Raw genomic sequence first — 20,995 nt, 5'->3', positions numbered from 1 at the left:
TCTTATTTCTTAAAGTGACGGTGTGTTTGTCAGGGCAACTCCAAGGCCGCTTTAACAACTGTACTTTTTTACCATTGACAGTTGCTGACGGACCTTAAACATGCGTTATCTTGCTAGGAAGCCTCTTCCCTAACGCAGGTAGTAGCTGGGCCAAGGACTCAATAGCTGGAGAATGAATCATTTTCATCTTTGAGGAAAATTCTTTTTTTTTTTTTTTTTGAGATGGAGTCTTGCTGTGTCCCTCAGGCTGGAGTGCAGTGGCGTGATCTTGGCTCACAGCAACCTCTGCCTCCCGGGTTCATGCCATTCTCCTGCCTCAGCCTCCTGAGTAGCCAGGACCACAGGCGCCCGCCATCACGCCCAGCTAGTTTTTTGTATTTTTAGTAGAGACGGGGTGTCACCATGTTAGCCAGGATGGTCTCGATCTCCTGACCTAGTGATCTGCCCACCTCGGTCTCCCAAAGTGCTGGGATTACAGGCGTGAGCCACTGTGCCTGGCTTTGAGGAAAATTCTTGATCTTGCCTGCCATTATTCTTAGGACCTCTATGGCTTTAAATAAATAATATAGAAGAGCTATATTTTAGAAAAGAAATCAGGATTATGGGAAATAGGGAACCAGTGCAAGAAATAAAGTCATTTACTGCAGCATCTCTCATGAGTTGATGCTGCATGTGAGTTAAAGTTTTAGGTGTGAGGCTGGGGGCTGTGGCTCATGCCTATAATCCCAGCACTTTGGGATTATGGGAGGCAGGAGGATTACTTGAGCCCAGGGAGTTCAAGGCCAGCCTGGGCAACATAGCAAGACCCCATCTCTGTTTTTTTTTAAAAAAAAAAAACATTGCAGGTGTGATAACAATAACAGTCAGTGCTCCAGAGAGGTTACCCTTTGGTACCGCCTGTGCTATGTACTTCACCTGTCATTTAATCTTCACAATAGCCAAATGAGGCTCAGAGACTTAAGTCACTGGTGGGACAACTATACAGTAAGTAATAAAGCCTGTATTCATTCAAATCCGAGAAGATCCCAAAGGTCTATGCTATATCACCTCAGGGGAAGTATATGGGAAAAAGCTCTTTCTGTCTGTTTCCTCATCTGTGAAACAGAGATAATTGGACCTCAATGGTGGTTGAATAGGACGGATTAAATAACGATTGGTAGAATCTGAACCTGCAGCCAGTCTTGATTGTATTTGCCACTTGGCAAGCTTATAAAAATAATAGCAAGATAATACAATTACTCAGAGGTGGAGCTGGAATTTAAATTCAAGCATGTTTTAACTTTTGCTTTAAGGTACTTTGGTGTACCTGGCAGTTTTGTAAGCTCTTTACATTAATTAATTAACTCTCTAGGTACTGTTGTCTTCATTTTATAAACAAGGCAGCTGAAGTTGACAGAAATAAGTAAACTGTCCTAGGTCATACAATTAATCAATGACAGATCCGGCAGTCTATTTCTAGGCCGTCTGTTTCCACGAGGTCATGAGTGCTAAAGAGGGACTAGGGGAAGAATGACTAACTCCAGGGAGCTGACTTTTCTAGTGTGCTTACCTGTTTTGCATCTCTCAAGGATGTGCCATGAAGCTGTAGCCAGGTGGAATTCTACCACAGCCCCGACATGAATATCTGATGGCATTTGCTGGGTTGGAGCCTAGACAAAAACATAAAGAACCATGGCTGCTGCCTGAGCCCATCGTGCTGTAATTATAGAAAGCCTTCTAAGGGAAGAATATGCTGGATATTTTTCAGATAAGTACCCCTTTTATAAAAAAATCCTCCAAGTTAGCCCTCATTTTCCATGTAAGGAAACAGAGGCTTTGAGATAGTGTCTGTCTTTAAGAGACAAAGCCAGGACTTGATCCTGTCTTAAAAATGTAAAATGTAGTACTTTTTCCATCAAAGGTAGACAAGCACTAAGGGATAGGTTTTGGCTTATTATCAGAATACATTTTTAAAAGCTGTATAAGAATTGAACGGGCTGCACTAGGGGATATGGAATTCTCCAGGCTAGATGAGTTTGAGCAAAGGTTGAACAAGCTTCTGAAAAATTTGTTGCTAAGGAATTCAAGTATCATATCGGGGTTGGACTCAACTTTTTAAATTGTTTTTACCCTGAATTTTTACTTTCTGGGGAATATGAGAATTTTAGGTTTTCTCTGGTTCTGTACTTTTCCACTGAAGTGAAGAAATAAAAAGACCTTTTTATAAAGGCTTTGGAAGGGGGCATAAAGAGCATTTCAGTGTGGCACCTTCATTTGCAAATGAATACGCAGGCCCAGAGAGACTGAGTTAGTGGTGAAGCTAAGGCTAGAACCCAGGCCTCCTGTTTCTTCCCCAGGTGACTTGCATCACAGGGGTCTGTTCTTAGTGAGTGGTCTAGCATGAACCCAGCAGTCAGAGCCAGAAACCTGTTTGTCACATTGGATTCCTTCCTCATCCCTCATACAGAAGTAGCCATCAAGTCCTTTAGATTCCTCTTCCTTCGTGTTTCTTAGTCCTCTTCTTACACTGTTTCTATATTGATGGAGCCACCATCAGCCCTCCTAAAGTGATGAGCTCATCTGAACAGATCAGGCCCTTTCAGTGGATCACTACTCATCCCAGGAAAAAGTCAAAATTCCTATCTTGAAGGCTCTTCATGCCTCTTCTTCATCTCCAGCCTCATACTCCCTGTCCCAAACTGTCTCTGTACTACTCCAGCTGAACAGAATTACCTGTAGTGTTCTTCTCTCACCTCTAGGCCTTTGGACCTGCTGAGCCTGGGAATGTGCTCCTCAGACTGTCTCCTATAGCTCCTTTCCTTCCATTCTTCAGGACTGGGCCTTGTTCTAGGGCATACCTGTGTCTCTTACGGGCTTGGAACATTTCCTCTATGTTCCCACAGCCTCCTATACGATGTTCTTCACACATAGTATAGTATTTATTAATACTGCATTGCAGGTTCACAAATGCAAACCCCTTAAGAAAGGTAGGCAGGAAAAGTAAAGGAATAAAGTAGTCTAGAATATAACAGCAATTGAAGAATCAGAGAGCACATTCTCTGTTGGAGAAGGCAATCAGAGAAGTACATTCTCTATTCCATTCCACTCAAGTTATTTTCATTTATAAATGTGGGCCTAGTGGTGTCAGTTCTTCCCATTCTTCCAAAACAGCCAGAAATCTTCATTTTCATGAAAGTTATAAAACCTTGGTAACTACAGTAAATGTTAAAATTACTGAGACAAACAAAAGATGTCTCCAGGTAGATTTTTGCCAATTTGCAACTTCTGCATCCTCACTGTATGTTTACATGTTTTATTTCTTCCAACTGATCTGTACCTGGACCGTAAGAATGTCTGTGCTGTATCCCCAGCACAACTCCTGGCACATATCCGGCAAGGAAAGAATGATTCTATGAATCCAGAGCAAAGGTAGCGGTACCATGGCATGCTGCAAAAAAAGATTCAAGTTTCTGAAAGGATTTTATATTTGCTTTGAGATGATTGAACTCAGCAAACACAATTGTGGAGAAGAAAGGTACACACCTAGCCGTGGCCAACTTCTTGTCTTTTTTTTTTTTTTGAGACGGAGTCTTGCTCTGTTGCCCAGGCTGGAGTGCAGTGGCGCGATCTCAGCTCACAGCAGGCTCTGCCTCCCTGGTTCCGGCGATTCTCCTGCCTCAGCCTCCCGAGTAGACTAGCTGGGATTACAGGCACGTGCCATCATGCCCAGCTAATTTTTGTATTTTTAGTAGAGATGGGATTTCACCATGTTGGCCAGGCTGGTCTCAAATTGCTGACCTCAGGTGATCCACCCACCTTGGCCTCCCAAAGTGCTGGGATTACAGGCGTGGGCCACTGCACCCGGCCAACTTCTTGTCTTAACCACTCAGGTTAGAAGAAATTACCTGTGGGCAGCTTGAGGGCTGTGCTAACTACAAACTAACTGAGATGCTTTAATGATTAAGACACAGTACTAAGTATAGTTATGTGAAGAAACAGCTTCCCTTCAAGCTCTACATATTTCCATCATTGACCATATGCACCAGGTTCAAAGGTAGAGGCTATTAGCAGGTTTTCTTAAAAGTTTAATAATGTCACTGACAGATACTTCTGTCTCTAAGAAGTTTACACTAAGTTCTCTTTAACTGGCGACAACTCAGGAACAATGATTACACCCACACTGAATTCAACACCCATTGGAGCTGTCTCACTTTACATTTGACAAAAAAAAAAAGACTGCATCACTAGAGAAACAGTCTGAATTTTATCAAACATCCCTCTTAGCTATACAGAGGGCTGGCTTTATGAGCCGAGGGAACAGATCTAGAAGGATCTGCCATCTGACAAGTGAAAGGGCTGTGGAAAGGGCACCAAGCAGATCCTTCCAAGACTTCAACGCTGGGTGTCGGGTCTGTGAAGCACTCACTCCCGTCTGCTTCTAGGGAGCAAGGAGGTGTATGCCATAAAATGATCAAGACACAGTGCTGGGTTCTAATCCTATGTCTGCCACTTGGTGAACTTGGAAAAAAATAAATTTCTTCACTTTCCATACTGTTTCAGCTTTTCTTGCCAAGCCACATCTTAAGTTGCTGTCCAGTCTATGGATTGGTCCCTGTAGGTAAGAAGCCTAACTATGTAGTCCGGTGGCAGGATCATGTGAAGCAAAAATCATCTTTCCACTGCTGCTGCTCCAATGATGGCTGGGGTGAAGCGATTTTATTTAGTTATGGCTGTGATAAATACCATACCTAGTAAATGTCTAGTTAAAAGAGCTGCCAAGTAAATGTTTTTTCAGTGAATTAATGAACCTTCCATTTTTTAAGACTCAACTTAAATGTCATCTCCTTAGTGATGTCTTCCCTAATTTTCCTTCCATCCTAGTAGGATAAATTAGTCTTTTCTTTGTGCTACTACTGGACGTAGTAACTATTATAATATTAGCATTGTATCATTATTGTTTACTTGTTTGTCTTTCTCTCATACAACATAATTTCTAAGGGCAGGAATTATAACATTCATCCTTATTCCCCCAGGGCCCAACAACAACTGGTCATAAGAAAATTAGTAATAGGCTGTCCGCAAATGGATATGAAAGAGGATTACTGAATAAATGAGTGAGATAGTTCCTTTGGGCTCCAACATTCTATAACTCTTTGAAATAATAAGCTGCTATATTAAGACATAAAATGAAACTAGTTGGCTTTACACAGTATCCCCATTAGTAGAAAGATAAGGACAACAGTGGTTTAATGTATTGAGTCCTTACTAAATGCCACGCAGTGAGTTAATACTTTCTATGAATTGCCTCATTTAATACCTACAGTGACTCCAGGTACTGATAATGTTATCCTGATCTTACATATGAGAACAGTGAAACTAAGCAATTAGACAAATGCCCAATCAGTGAGTGGCAGTGAGTTGCAGTTCAAAGTCAAGGCTATTTGACACCAAAGCCCATAGTTCTTTAAAAAGAAAGAAAAATTAAAAATAAGGTGATGCTGATAACTTGTAATTCTCTCAGTCTATTCTAAGGCTTCACAAAGGCCATCTGGGTATTTAGTAGAACAAAGACTATCTGTAGGAACCTTTAAAGGGCATCTAGTCCAGCCCCAACATTTTATAGTTGAATTTTTTTTTTTTAAACAGAGTCTCTCACTGTCACCCAGGCTGGAGTGCAGTGGTGCCATCTCAGCTCACCGCAACCTATTCCTCCCGGGTTCAAGTGATCCTCCTGCTGCCTTAGCCTCCCAAGTAGCTGGGACTACAGGCTTGTGACACCACGCCCAGCTAATTTTTGTAGTTCTTTTTTTTTCTGAGACGGAGTCTCGCTCTGTTGCCCAGGCTGGAGAGCAGCGGCGCGATCTCGGCTCACTGCAAGCTCCGCCCTCCAGGTTCACGCCGTTCTCCTGCCTCAGCCTCCCGTGTAGCTGGGACTACAGGCGCCTGCCAACACGCCCAGCTAATTTTTTTTTTTTTTTTGTATTTTTAGTAGAGATGGGGTTTCACCATGTTAGCCAGGATGGTCTCAATCTCCTGACCTCGTGAACCGCCCGTCTCGGCCTCCCAAAGTGCTGGGGTTACAGGCGTGAGCCACTGCGCCTGGCCAATTTTTGTAGTTTTAATAGAGATGGGTTTCACCACGTTGGCTAGGCTGGGGTTGAACTCCTGACCTCAAGTGATCCACCCACCTCAGCCTCCCAAAGTGTTTGGATTACAGGTGTGAGCCATGGCACCTGGCCTATAGTTGAAATTCGAAGTCCAGAGAGAACGATCTGGCTCCAGTCTCAGGGTTGGTTAGTAGAACAGCCTGTCTAGAACCCAACTCCCAGGGCATACTCCTACTGTTCCTGTTACTCAAATGTTCCCTCAGTTCATTCACTACATTATTAAACTTCTGTCTCCTCTTTTTTTTCTTTTAACACCCTCAAGGACAGGGACCTTGTCTTGGTCATCCCTTGCATCCCAAGAGCCTAGCACAGGACCTGGCATGAGCAGGTGTCCAAAAATGCTTAGGGGAGGCTGCTTTGGAGAATGGTGAGTGACAGTCACAGGCATAGGTACTTAGTGATTTATTCTCCTCTCAAGGCTCCATCAGCAGGTGGAATGGAAGACACCTCCCACCCTGACCCCTTGGGCAACCAAGGCATTATACTCCTTCACTGCCTGCTCTGTCTGGAGGACCCGCACATCAATGCCATGTTTCTTGAGGTACTCCACAGTTGATGAAGGCACCTGGCAAGGTGGAAAAGAGATGAGTTAAGTAAGGGAAAGGCCCCCCAGGGTTTCCTTTACTGCCATGAGGCAGGTGTACTCTACAGAATTAGATGTTGACAATCGCCACTTCACGATCACTCAGTGTATCACCAGTTCAAAATTGGGCAGGGAGCCCCAATGAGTCAAAAAGCCCTCTTTGACAGAGGTATCATAATACCCAAGCATAAAGCTCAAGTGAATGGAAATGAAAGAACATGGAATTTGCAGTTAGCCTTGGATTTACATCCTTACTAGCACTGTAACCTTGGGTAAGTAAATTAAATTCTCTGAGTCTTTGTTTTCATGTCTGTAAATTAGGGATATTAACACCTAGCTCCCAGGGTTGGTATGACAACTAGCTGAGCTAAAGGTATGTGAAACATCTACCTTGGTGTGCAAGCTCCATAAATGTTAAATGTTTGAGTTAGTCTAAACTGAGTCTAAATGTCTTCTTTGCCGCATACTAAGAAATGTTAGGCTAGCTCTTTAAAGTCTCCCAGCCCCAATTTCTTCACTTGTAAAATAGGTATAATAGTGCTTACATCACAGGGTTGGTGTGAGGATGAAATTGACTCATGTATGTACACTGCAGCTCAAAAGTTTTCTCAGAAAGGCCTTTCTTGCTCACCCCATAGTAGCCCCGCATAAGTCACCATTTTCTTCACTGTTTATTATTATCTGAAGTTGTCTAGTTTTTTATGATCCATGAGGGGCATGAACCTTGTTTGTCTTGTTTATTGCACCATCCCCAGTGCCTAGAATAGTGCTTTACCCATAGAAAATGCTTAATAAATATTGTAAATGAATTTATATAAAAGATGTTCTTAATAGTGACACCTATTATTAGATGATATTTTCTCAACTCTGGCTTGTCCTGAATATTTTTTAAAAATAGATTTTAATTAGACTCTGCCTCAGAAAGAACTCGTGAAATATTTTTTAATATGCCCTATATTTTCTATATATTTGAGATTTATAAAAGCAACCTATCAGATAGGAATTATTGTATTGGTGAAAAAAAAAAAACTAGTTTAAATTTTAAAAATATAAATAGGCCGGGCATGGTGGCTCAAGCCTTTAATTCCAGCACTTCAGGAGGCTGAGGTAGGAGGACTGCTTGAACCCTACTGATGAAAGTACCCTATATACATAAAGCCATAGATATAAGGGGCACCTTCATCAGTAGGGAACAGGACTGTAGGACATCTATAAAGGAAGGAATAAGGTAGGCCTCTATGTGGAAGACTATACAAAATATAGTAATATAAGTGGGGGAAAAAGTTACAGAATACATATTTATGTAAAATGGTTATAAGTATATAAACGTATATCTATATGTGTAAGTGTGTATATATTTGCAGATGCATTCAGAGAAGACTGGAGAAATATACACCAAATGTGAAGATGGGGAAGGGAATATCTCACCTTTTTACTTCTACGTTTCTGCATTGAATTTTTAAATATTTTGCAATGAGCATGTATTATTTCTATAAGAAAATTAAAAAATAAGCCAGGTGCGGTGGCTTACACCTGTAATCCCAGCACTTTGGGAGGCTGAGACGGGTGGATCACAAGGTCAGGAGATCAAGACCATCCTGGCTAACACAGTGAAACCCCGTCTCTACTAAAACTAAAAAAAATTAACTGGGCACGGTGGCAGGTGCCTGTAGTCCCAGCTACTCAGGAGGCTGAGGCAGGAGAATGGGGTGAACCTGGGAAGCAGAGCTTACAGTGAGCCAAGATGGCACCACTGCACTCAGCCTGGGTGACAGAGCAAGACTCTATCTCAAAAAAAAAAAAAAAAGAAAAAAAAAAAAGAAAATTAAAAAATAGGCCAGGCGTGGTAGCTCACATTTGTAATCCTAGCACTTTGGGAGGCCAAGGCAGGAGATCATTTAAGTTCAGGAGCTCAAGACCAGCCTGGGCAACAGTAGTGAGACCCCATCTATTTTTTTTTGTTTGTTTGTTTTTTTTTTTTTTTTTTTGAGACGGAGTCTTGCTCTGTCGCCCAGGCTGGAGTGCAGTGGCCGGATCTCAGCTCACTGCAAGCTCCGCCTCCCGGTTTACGCCATTCTCCGGCCTCAGCCTCCCGAGTAGCTGGGACTACAGGCGCCACCACCTCGCCCGGCTAGTTTTTTGTATTTTTAGTAGAGACGGGGTTTCACCGTGTAGCCAGGATGGTCTCGATCTCCTGACCTCGTGATCCGCCCGTCTCGGCCTCCCAAAGTGCTGGGATTACAGGCTTGAGCCACCGCGGCCGGCCACCATCTATATTTTTTAAAAAAGAAAAATAAAATTACATTTTTTTCTGAAGAGGGGAAAAACATAAATGTGTCCAAGAAAAGAAAATTAGAAGTACTATAAAATATACTATGAGGATAGAAAGTATTATTAAAATGTAAAGAACCAAATAGTGATCCTTGTAGAACTTGAGAGATTCTGAGAAATAGTTGAAATGACACTGTCTCAGGGTTAGGTAGACTGGAGAGCCCAACGCTGATGAGGCAGAGGAATGTATGCAGCCACTGCTATCCTGGGTCAGCAATACGAGGGTACATGATATATAAAGATGACCTCCCAAGAAGGACAAATCTGTAAGACAAAGGTCCAAGAGATCCCCACCTGTCCTCAGGAATGCTGTGCATACCAACACCTACCTTCAAGGCCTCACTCATCCCTCGGCCAATCACAAGAGTCTGTACACCCTTCTCAACAACTTCCTTCACATCTGCAGGCTGCACACCAGGAGAATGCTGGATGTGGAAAGAGAAAGTAGACAGTTACCTGTTCTCAATCTTTCATTGCAGTAGGCATTCTTGTGGGATTCATTCATTCAAGAAATGTCTACTGAGGTTCACTTTGTGCCAAGCATCACTCATAGGCTCTTTAAGGCACTTACGGAGGCTGACGAGGCAGGATCCCTTGAATCTAGGAGTTCAAGACCAGCCTGGGCAACATAGGGGGACCCTGTCTCTACAAAAAATAAAAAATTAGCTGGGTATGGTGACTTAGGCCTGTAGTCCCAGCTACTCAGGAGAGCTGAGTTGGGAGGATTGCTTGAACCTGGGAGGTCAAGGCTGCAGTGAGCCATGACTGCACCGCTGCACTCCATCCTGGGCAACAGAGTGAGACCCTGTCTCAAAAAAAAAAAAAAGAGGCCGGGCGCGGTGGCTCAAGCCTGTAATCCCAGCACTTTGGGAGGCCGAGACGGGCGGATCACGAGGTCAGGAGATCGAGACCATCCTGGCTAATACGGTGAAACCCCGTCTCTACTAAAAATACAAAAACTAGCCGGGCGAGGTGGCGGGCGCCTGTAGTCCCAGCTACTTGGGAGGCTGAGGCAGGAGAATGGCGGAAACCCAGGAGGCGGAGCTTGCAGTGAGCTGAGATCTGGCCACTGCACTCCAGTCCGGGCGACAGAGCGAGACTCCGCCTCAAAAAAAAAAAAAAAAAAAAAGAAAAAAGATAAATCAAGGAAATCAGGGAAACAAGGCATTCCAAGTATAGGAAAAAGCATTTAAAAAGGCTCAGGACCTTTTGGCTGGAACAACCATCTTCCAGTAATTTGCCAAAATGACAAATACAAAGGGAAAGAGGAGATGCCCCCAATATATGTCCTCTAGGCCTTTTAGAAAATATGGAGTTGTTCCTTTGGCTACATGGTACGTGTGAATCTATAGGACAGGTGATATTGTAGACATCAAGGGAATGGGTATACTGTTCAAAAAGGAATGTCCCACAAATGTTACCATGGCAAAACTGGAAGAATCTACACTATTACCCAACATGCTGTTGGCATTGCTGTAAACAAGTAAGTTACGGGCCATTTTCTTGCCAAGAGAATTAATGTGCCTATTGAGCACATTAAGCACTCTAAGAGCCAATATAGCTTCCTGAAATGCATGAAGGAAAATGTTCAGTAAAAGAAGGAAGCCAGAGAGAAAGGTACCTGGGTTCAAATGAAACACCAGCCTGCCCCGCCCAGAGAAGCACACTGTGTAAGATCCAATGGGAAGAAGCCTGAGTTGCTGGAGCCTATTCCCTGTGAATTCATGCCATAATTTGTGTAAAAAAAAAAAAAAACCTCTGGACTGTACATTAAAAAAAAAAAAAAAAAAAAAAAGGTGGCCAGGTATGGTGGCTCACGCCTGTAATCCTAACACTTTGGGAGGCTAAGGTGGGCAGACCATCTGAGGTCTATAGTTTGAGACCAGCCTGGTCAATATGGCGAAACCCCGTCTCAACTAAAAATACAAAAATTAGCTGGGCGTGGTGGCACGTGCCTGGAGTCCCAGCTATTCGGGAGGCTGAGGCAGGAGAATCACTTGAACCTGGGAGGCAGAGGTTGCAGTGAGCTGAGATCGCACCATTGCACTCCAGCCTAGGCAACAAGACCGAGACTTCATCTCAAAAAGAAAGAAAGAAAGAAAGAAAGCCAGGCACAGTGGCTCACGCCTGTAATCCCAGCACTTTGGGAGGCCGAGGTGGGCGGATCACGAGGTCAGGAGATCGAGACCATCCTGGCGAACACGGTGAAACCCTGTCTCTACTAAAAATACAAAAAATTAGCCGGGCATGGTAGCGGGCACCTGTAGTCCCAGCTACTTGGGAGGCTGAGACAGGAAAATGGTGTGAATCCAGGAGGCGGAGCTTGCAGTGAGCTGAGATCTTGCCACTGCACTCCAGCCTGGGCAACAGAGTGAGACTCTGTCTCAAAAATAAAATAAAATAAAAGACTCAGAGGAAAGAAAAAGACTAGAAGAACAGTTAATTCAGTACAACTTGTATGTAGAGTGACAGTTGAGGTGGGAAAAGAAAGCACTTGCATAGCATGCTAAAATTTTGACTTTAGAAAAATTTCCTGGCCGGGCGCGGTGGCTCAAGCCTGTAATCCCAGCACTTTGGGAGGCCGAGACGGGTGGATCACGAGGTCAGGAGATCGAGACCATCCTGGCTAACACGGTGAAACCCCGTCTCTACTAAAAAATACAAAAATCTAGCCGGGCGAGGTGGTGGGTGCCTGTAGTCCCAGCTACTCGGGAAGCTGAGGCAGGAGAATGGCGTAAACCCGGGAGGCAGAGCTTGCAGTGAGCTGAGATCCGGCCACTGCACTCCAGCCCGGGAGACAGGGTGAGACTCCGTCTCACTAAAAAAAAAAAAAAAAGAAAAATTTCCTAAGAATCTTTATATTGTTACTTTTTTCTGAACTTCCTAACCTTCCCAGCTAACTCCAGGAAACTTCTTTTTACGCTTTAAAATCTACCTATCACTCTGAAAAGTCTTCCCAGTCTTCCAGGCACATTTAAGGTGAAGTGTTTAACAAAGATGAATTGAGCATTAAAGGATGGTGACTTCTTGAACTACCTCTACGTCAGCAGAGGGGATATGGGAGTTAGAGTTTGGGAACTACCAGCCCAACCTACGGGTCTCCGCCTATTAGGTATCTGCACAAGGACAATGCTTTTAGCACTGAAGCTCTCAGAGACAAAGCATTCCTTTCCTGACCCATATACCTCTGTCCTTTCATTCATTCATCCAGCATTTACTGAGAACTTAACTCTGTGCCGTGTCTCAGTATTTCTAAGCAGTAGAAATACTGAGATGAACCAAACGTTCCATGGAGTTTCATTCAGGTAAGGTTAGTGAAAATGTGCAAATATTTATAGTAGGATGAGAAGAAATGGAGTTGAGGATCTCAGAAGACAGAGTGAATAAAGCCAAATGGGAAACTGTCATCGAAGACATGCTGTTTTAACCGGGTCTCGAAGTATGAGCATGAATAGGCCTTGAAGCAGTGGTTGTAGAAGGGGTACATTCTAATGGTAGTGATGGTATAGGAAAAGAGCTGTTGAAATTCTCAAAGAGATGGCCGGGCGCGGTGGCTCAAGCCTGTAATCCCAGCACTTGGGAGGCCGAGACGGCGGATCACGAGGTCAGGAGATCGAGACCATCCTGGCTAACACGGTGAAACACCGTCTCTACTAAAAAATACAAAAAACTAGCCAGGCAAGGTGGCGGGCGCCTGTAGTCCCAGCTACTCCGGAGGCTGAGGCAGGAGAATGGCGTAAACCCGGGAGGCGGCGCTTGCAGTGAGCTGAGATCCGGCCACTGCACTCCAGCCCGGGCGACAGAGCAAGACTCCGTCTCAAAAAAAAAAAAAAAAAAAAAAAAAAAAAAAAAAAAAAAAGAAATTCTCAAAGAGATAACAAATGGGCCAAAGAAGGGTTTTCCAGTTCAGGAAGATGATGCGTCATGGATATAGGACTAAAATTTATATATTTATGAAAGGTATGGGGACCAGGCACAGTGGCTTTTACGCCTGTAATCCCAGCACTTTGGGAGGCCAAGGAGGGCAGATTACCTGAGGTCAGTTCAAGACCAGCCTGGCTAACATGGTGAAACCCTGTCTCTACTAAAAATACAAAAATTAGCCAGATGTGGTGGTGTGTGCCTGTAATTCCAGCTACTCAGGAGGCTGAGGCAGGAGAATTGCTTGAACCCGGAAGGTGGAGGTTGCAGTGAGCTGAGATTGTGCCACTGCATTCCAGCTGGGCGACAAGAGCGAAACTCTGTCTCAAAAAAAAAAAAAAAAAAAAAAAGAAACGTATGGGGAGGATGAATATGAGTTTTCATTAAATCCTGTAATAATAATGTCTTACATATTTACATGTGCAGTTTTATTTATTTAATTTTTTTTTTTTAGATGGAGTCTCGCTCTCTCACCCAGAGCTCACATTCTAGTAAAATGAAACAAGGCCACTGACTGCTGGAAATCCAAGTGTAAGGTCATAGGAGACTGCAAACCCATAATCCTCTGGAGATTAGACTAGAGACAGCCATAGCCCATTGGAGTGGCTGGATCAATGGAACTCAAGTGATGAATTGGGCTGCTGCTGCTTTACTGAAGGCTCACAGTGTCATGTACAAAGCAATGAAAGATAACTCTGCAAAGGCCTGTGGATCCACGCATTGGCAGTGATTACTCACAATTTTGTGCAGAGGCCTGGGATTGGAGCATGAGACTGTTATTGAGGCATCCTCAACCTGCCACTAGCAATTCCTGTGCTGCTTCCAATCCCTCAGGGCAAATGACTAAGGCTCTTGTTCCTATTGAGTGTCTGATTCTGTTCCTCTACTTTAAGAGGCTTTCTGTCACATGACCTAAGGTGGTAAAAGCTTACTGTTTTTTCTGTGGGGGAAGCTATTAATTGTGGGAAAATGTCCAGCTAATATCCATTATGCCGGCTAAGCAACAAGATGGCATCCTATCTGTCTTGAACGTTTCTCCCTATTTCATGTTAACTTTAAAAAGAAAACATTCCTAAACTACACTTCCAAAGAAGTATTTCCTTCTGCCAAAATTAAGTGAGCACAAATGGGTAGTAGCAATGCTATCATCTTGCTGTATTGCTGATAAAAGCAGATTCTGTGAGTGAAGGTTAAAGGATCTCTGGAATCTATCCCCTGTGGACGCTGCCTGAGTCACATTCTCATTATTGCTTGTCTGAATTAACAGGCTCTTAAATAATCTTGCTGCCTCTGCCGGGGCAGAGGGCTGTTTTTGTGCTACAGGCCCCTCTGGCAGTCTATTGAGGCCGATGGTCCCCTTCTCAGAATAATGTTTTAGAATACACAAAAGAAGATATGTAAGATTATAGAGGAAACATTTCTTACAAGTGGAATTATCAAAATATTAACAACAAACTTTTGGTCTAGTATTATATGTGTTTCTTTATTAGTTTAGGACAATGGAAATCTTTTCCAAAAGTCTGCTAGGTAACTTACCCTCCCATCTCATAATGGCAGATGACTAGTTTTTCTTTCAAAATCTATTCTGCCTATTTTCTAGGGCACATAGCTGATAAGCTAGACACTCCGTTTTCTGTCCTTCTTGCAGTTAAGTGTGGTCATGTGACTGTGCTGTCACTAATATAAAATTCAATGGAATGTGAGCAGAAGAAACGATTTCATATCTAGGTTTGGCATGAGCTTTTCTTCTCTTTCCTCTTCCTTGCAAGTTAGAGCTCTGCCATGCCTACAACTGGTTCCTACAATTCAAATGTTCTAGGAGATGGTAGAGCAATAAAAAGGAAAAAACCTAGGTCCCTAAATGAGCCTGTGCTATTCACATCTCTCCCACCCCCCACAAGTTTGGACTGGCCACAATAATTTATCAGAGAAAGACACTTCTATCTTCTTTATGCTACTGAATTTTGAGACTTCTATTACAACAACTTGGCCTTCACACTAAGTAATCACGCTAAGTAATCCATTACTAAACTAAACCATGACTACTTAGGCAAATCATGAGCTGTAGAATAAATATTGGGGACTCAACCACACTAGACACTATGTCTAATTTGCAAAATATATATAAGGGAGCCATATTATAGGGGCCTTTACCTTTTGGGGATTCAGCTATATGGTCCAGAGAAGGAGAGAGTAAGAACTATGGAAATAGAGTAATTCATTCATTCTTTTTTGTTTTTGAGACAGGGTCTCGCTCTCTGTCACTAAGGCTGGAGGGCAGTGGTGCCATCAGGGCTCACTGCAGCCTCAACCTCCCAGGCTCAAGTGATCCTCCTACCTCAGCCTCCCAAGTAGCTGGGAATACAGATGCATGCCCCCGTGCCTGGCTAATTGTTTAACTTTCTGTAGCAACGCGGTCTTTCTCTATTGCCCAGGCTTGTCTTGAACTCCTAGGCTCAAGCAATCCTCCTATCTTGGCCTCCCAACATGTTGAGATTATAGGTGTGAGCCACTGTGCCTGGCAATTCAGTCATTCTATTCAAGGAACATATGCCCTGGATTGTACATGAGATAGCAGACAAGTATCTACTATTCCTTCTATGTCAGTTTCATAGTTGCTGCTTCCAATATGAACCTTTGACTCACTGAGTGTATTTCTAGTGTTTAGAACTACAGTATGCATTTTTTCATATAATATACACCCTAAATGCAAGGCAACTAATTAATCTGGTTCTCAATCAAGAATAACCACTATGGGTTTTTTTTATTTTTTATTTGTTTAGATGGAGTCTCGCTCTGTTGCCCAGGCTGGAGTGCAGTGGCTTGATCTCGACTCACTGCAACCTCCGCCTCCCAGGTTCAAGTGATTCTCCCTGCCTCAGCCTCCTGAGTAGCTGGGATTACAGATGTGTGCCACCACGCCTGACTAATTTTTATATTTTCAATAGAGACAGGCCCAAGAATAATCATTATGTTCTAACATTAAAGGGATCATCTTGGCCAGGAGCAGTGGCTCACGCCTGTAATCCCAACACTTTGGGAGGTCAAGGCGGGCATATCACCTGAAGTCAGAGTTCGAGACCAGCCTGGCAAACATGGTGAAACTCCACATCTACTAAAAATACCAAAATTAGCTGGGCGTGGTAGCAGGCACCTGTAATCCCAGTTATTCGGGAGGCTGAGGCAGGAGAATCGCTTGAACATGGGAGGCAGAGGTGAAAGTGAGCCAAGATTGCGCCACTGACCTCCAGCCTAGGCGACAAGAGTGAAACTGTTGCAAAAAAAAAAAAGGGGGGGGGGATCATCTTAAAGGATTTGAACTATTTGCAAATTTTACCATAATTGCCGACTTTAAAATATAATCCCTTAGTAAGATTCAAGTCCACCATATTAGCTGCAATAATAAGAGTTATAGGGGTAGGCAGAGGGGCTCACACCTGTAATCTCAGTGCTTTGAGGGGCTGAGGCAGGAGGGTCACTTGAGGCCAGGAGTTTGAGACCAGCCTGAGCAACATAGTGAGACTTTGTCACTATAAAAAAATCGGCCAGGTGTGGTGGCTCATGCCTACAATCCCAGCACTTTGGGAGGCCAAGAGTGGGTGGATCTCTTGAGGCCAGGAGTTCAAGACCATCCTGGCCAACATAGCGAAACCCTGTCTCTACTAAAATTACAAAAATTAGCCAGGCATAGTGGCACATGCCTGTAATCCCAGCTACTCAGGAGGCTGAGGCACAAGAATTGGTTAAACACGGACTACCCTCTTTGGGTCCCCTCCCTTTGTATGGGAGCTCTGTTTTCACTCTATTAAATCTTGCAGCTGCACTCTTCCATGTCCACCACTGCTGTTTGCTGCCGTCACAGACCTGCCGCTGACTCCATCCCTCTGGATCCAGCAGGGTGTCCGCTGTGCTCCTGATCCAGCAAGGTGCCCATGGCCACTCCCGATTGACCTAAAGGCTTGCCATTGTTCCTGCACGACTAAGTGCCCAGGTTCGTCCTAACTGAGCTGAACACTAGTCATGGGTTCCATGGTTCTCTTCCGTGACCCATGGCTTCTAATAGAGCTATAACACTCACAGCATGGCCCAAGATTCCATTCCTTGGAATCTGTGAGGCCAAGAACCCCAGGTCAGAGAACATAAGGCTTGCCACCATCTTGGAAGCAGCCCACCGCCATCTTGGGAGCTCTGGGAGCAAGGACCCCCCGGTAACATTTGGCGACCATGAAGGGACCTCCAAAGTGATGGGAAATGTTCCCCGTAAGGCAAAAACGCCCCTAAGATATATTCTGGAGAATTGGGACCAATTTGACTCTCAGACACTAAGAAAGAAATGACTTATATTTTTCTGCAGTACTGCCTGGCCACGATATCCTCTTCAAGGGGGAGAAACCTGGCTTCCTGAAGGAAGTATAAATTATAACACTATCTTACACCTAGACCTCTTTTGTAGAAAAGAAGGCAAATGGAGTGAAGTGCCATATGTACAAACTTTCTTTTCATTAAGAGACAACTCACAATTATGTAAAAAGTGTGATTTATGCCCTATAGGAAGCCCTTAGAGTCTACCTCCCTACCCGGCGTCCCCCCAACTCCTTCCCCAACTAATAAGGAATCCCCTTCAACCCAAACGGTCCAAAAGGAGATAGACAAAGGGATAAACAATGAACCAAAGAGTGCCAATATTCCCCAATTATGCCCCCTCCAAGCAGTGGGAGGAGGAGAATTAGGCCCAGCCAGAGTGCACGTACCTTTTTCTCTCTCAGATTTGAAGCAAATTAAAACAGACCTAGGTAAATTCTCAGATAACCGTGATGGCCATATTGATGTTTTACAAGGGTTAGGACAATCCTTTGATCTGACATGGAGAGATATAATGTTACTGCTAAATCAGACACTACCCCAAATGAGAGAAGTGCTGCCATAACTGTAGCCTGAGAGTTTGGCGATCTCTGGTATCTCAGTCAGGTCAATGAGAGGATGACAACAGAGGAAAGAGAACGATTCCCCACAGGCCAGCAGGCAGTTCCCAGTGTAGACCCACACTGGGACACAGAATCAGAACATGGAGATTTGTGCCGCAGACATTCACTAACTTTCATGCTAGAAGGACTAAGGAAAACTAGGAAGAAGCCTGTGAATTATTCAATGATGTCCACTATAACACAGGGAAGGGAAGAAAATCCCACCGCCTTTCTGGAGAGACTAAGGGAGGCATTGAGAAAGCATACCTCTCTGTTACCTGACTATTGAAGGCCAACTAATCTTAAAGGATAGGTTTATCACTCAGTCAGCTGCAGAGATTAGAAAAAACTTCAAAAAACTTAGAAACCCTATTGAACTTGGCAACCTTGGTTTCTTATAATAGAGATCAGGAGGAGCAGGCAGAACTGGATAAACAGGATGAAAAAAAAGGCCACCGCTTTAGTCATGGCCCTCAGGCAAGCAGACTTTGGAGGCTCTGGAACACAGAAAGCCTAGGGAAACTGAATGCCTAATAGGGCTTGCTTCCAGTGCAGTCTACAAGGACACTTTATAAAAGATTGTCCACATAGAAATAAGCTGCCCCCTCATCCATGCCCCTTATGTCAAGGGAATCACTGGAAGGCCCACTGCCCCAGGGGACGAAGGTCCTCTGAGTCAGAAGCCACTAACCAGATGATCCAGCAGGACTGAGGGTGCCCAGGGTAAGTGCCAGCCCACGCCATCACCCTCACAGAGCCCCAGGTATGCTTAACCATTGAGGGCCAGGAGGTTAACTGTCTCCTGGACACTGGTGCGGCCTTCTCAGTCTTACTCTCCTGTCCCGGACAACTGTCCTCCAGATCTGTCACTATCCGAGGGGTCCTAGGACAGCCAGTCACTAGATACTTCTCCCAGCCACTAAGTTGTGACTGGGGAACTTTACTCTTTTCACATGCTTTTCTAATTATGCCTGAAAGCCCCACTCCCTTGTTAGGGAGAGACATTCTAGCAAAAGCAGGGGCCATTATACACCTAAACATAAGAAAAGGAACACCCGTTTGTTGTCCCCTGCTTGAGGAAGGAATTAATCCTGAAGTCTGGGCAACAGAAGGACACTATGGATGAGCAAAAAATGCCCGTCCTGTTCAAATTAAACTAAAGGATTCTGCCTCCTTTCCCTACCAAAGGCAGTACCCCCTTAGACCCGAGGCCCAACAAGCACTCAAAAAAATTGTTAAGGACTTAAAGCCCAAGTAAAACCATGCAATAGCCCCTGCAATATTCCAATTTTAGGAGTACAGAAACCCAACAGACAGTGGAGGTTAGTGCAAGATCTCAGGATTATCAGTGAGGTCATTGTCCCTCTATACCCAGCTGTACCTAACCCTTATATTCTGCTTTCCCAAATACCAGAGGAAGCAGAGTGGTTTACAGTCCTGGACCTTAAGGATGCCTTTTTCTGCATCCCTGTACATCCTGACTCTCAATTCTTGTTTGCCTTTGAAGATCCTTTGAACTCAACGTCTCAACTCACCTGGACTGTTTTCCCCAAGGGTTCAGTGATAGCCCCCATCTATTTGTCCAGGCATTAGCCCAAGATTTGAGCCAGTTCTCACACCTGGACACTCTTATCCTTCAGTATGTGGATGATTTACTTTTAGCCACCCGTTCAGAAACCTTGTGCCATCAAGCCACCCAAGCGCTCTTAAATTTCCTCGCTACCTGTGGCTACAAGGTTTCCAAACCAAAGGCTCAGATCTGCTCACAGCAGCCTACTTAGGGCTAAAATTATCCAAAGGCACCAGGGTCCTCAGTGAGGAACCTATCCAGCCCATACTGGCTTATCCTCATCCCAAAACCCTAAAGCAACTAAGAGGGTTCCTTGGATAATAGGCTTCTGCCAAATATGGATTTCCAGGTATGGCGAAATAGCCAGACCATTATATACACTAATTAAAGAAACTCAGAAAGCCAATACCCATTTAGTAAGAAGGACACCTGAAGCAGAAGCGGCTTTCAAGGCCCTAAAGAAGGCCCTAACCCAAGCCCCTGTGTTAAGCTTGCCAACAGGGCAAGACTTCGTATATGTCACGGAAAAAACAGGAATAGCTCTAGGAGTCCTTACACAGGTCCGAGGGATGAGCTTGCAACCCATGGCATACCTGAGTAGGAAAACTGATGTAGTGGCAAAGGGTTGGCCTCATTGTTTACGGGTAGTGGCAGCAGTAGCAGTCTTAGTATCTAAAGCAGTTAAAATAGTACAGGAAAGAGATCTTACTGTGTGGACATCTCATGATGTGAATGGCGTACTCACTGCTAAAGGAGACTTGTGGCTGTCAGACAACCGTTTACTTAAATATCAGGCTCTATTACTTGAAGGGCCAGTGCTGTGACTGCGCACTTGGTGCAACTCTTAACCCAGCCACATTTCTTCCAGACGAAGAAAAGATAGAACATAACTGTCATCAAGTAATTGCTCAAACCTACGCCACTCAAGGGGACCTTTTAGAGGTTCCCTTGATTGATCCCGACATCAACTTGTATACTGATGGAAGTTCCTTTGTAGAAAAAGGACTTTGAAAAGTGGGTATGCAGTGGTCAGTGATAATGGAATACCTGAAAGTAACCCCTCACTCCAGGAACTAGTGCTCAGCTGGCAGAACTAATAGCCCTCATTTGGGCACTAGAATTACGAGAACGAAAAAGGGTAAATATATATACAGCCTCTTAAGTATGCTTACCTAGTCCTCCATGCCCATTCAGCAATATGGAGGGAAAGGGAATTCCTAACTTCCGAGGGAATACCAATCAAACATCAGGAAGCCATTAGGATATTATTATTGGCTGTACAGAAACCTAAAGAGGTGGCAGTCTTACACTGCCAGGGTCATCAGAAAGGAAAGGAAAGGGAAATAGAAGGGAACCACCAAGTGGATATTGAAGCACAAAGAGCTGCAAGGCAGGACCCTCTATCAGAAATGCTTATAGAAAGACCCCTAGTATGGGGTAATCCCCTCTGGGAAACTAAGCCCCAGTACTCAAAAGAAGA

The 20,995-nt window shown here is 44.1% G+C and overlaps 1 protein-coding gene across 3 annotated transcripts in view; it reads right to left on the bottom strand.

The window, feature by feature from the left end:
- Positions 1–6,532: 6,532 nt before the first annotated feature.
- AAMDC (adipogenesis associated Mth938 domain containing) overlaps positions 6,533–20,995 on the bottom strand; it is a 57,512-nt gene continuing 43,049 nt past the window's right edge. For all 3 annotated transcript variants that reach the window (XM_033205907.1, XM_033205908.1, XM_033205906.1), the window contains exons 3-4: positions 9,390–9,485; positions 6,533–6,711 (exon numbers count right to left, since the gene is read on the bottom strand). In XM_033205907.1, coding sequence (XP_033061798.1) covers positions 6,571–6,711; positions 9,390–9,485 — 237 coding nt within the window. In that variant the 3' untranslated portion in view covers positions 6,533–6,570. The remainder of the gene's footprint in view (positions 6,712–9,389; positions 9,486–20,995) is intronic.

Source organism: Trachypithecus francoisi, unplaced genomic scaffold, assembly GCF_009764315.1.
Source record: "Trachypithecus francoisi isolate TF-2019V2 unplaced genomic scaffold, Tfra_2.0 Lachesis_group8, whole genome shotgun sequence".
Classification (NCBI taxonomy): Eukaryota; Metazoa; Chordata; class Mammalia; order Primates; family Cercopithecidae; genus Trachypithecus; species Trachypithecus francoisi.
Note: the sequence above shows the minus strand (reverse complement) of the source record. Positions and strands in the feature narration are given on the sequence as shown.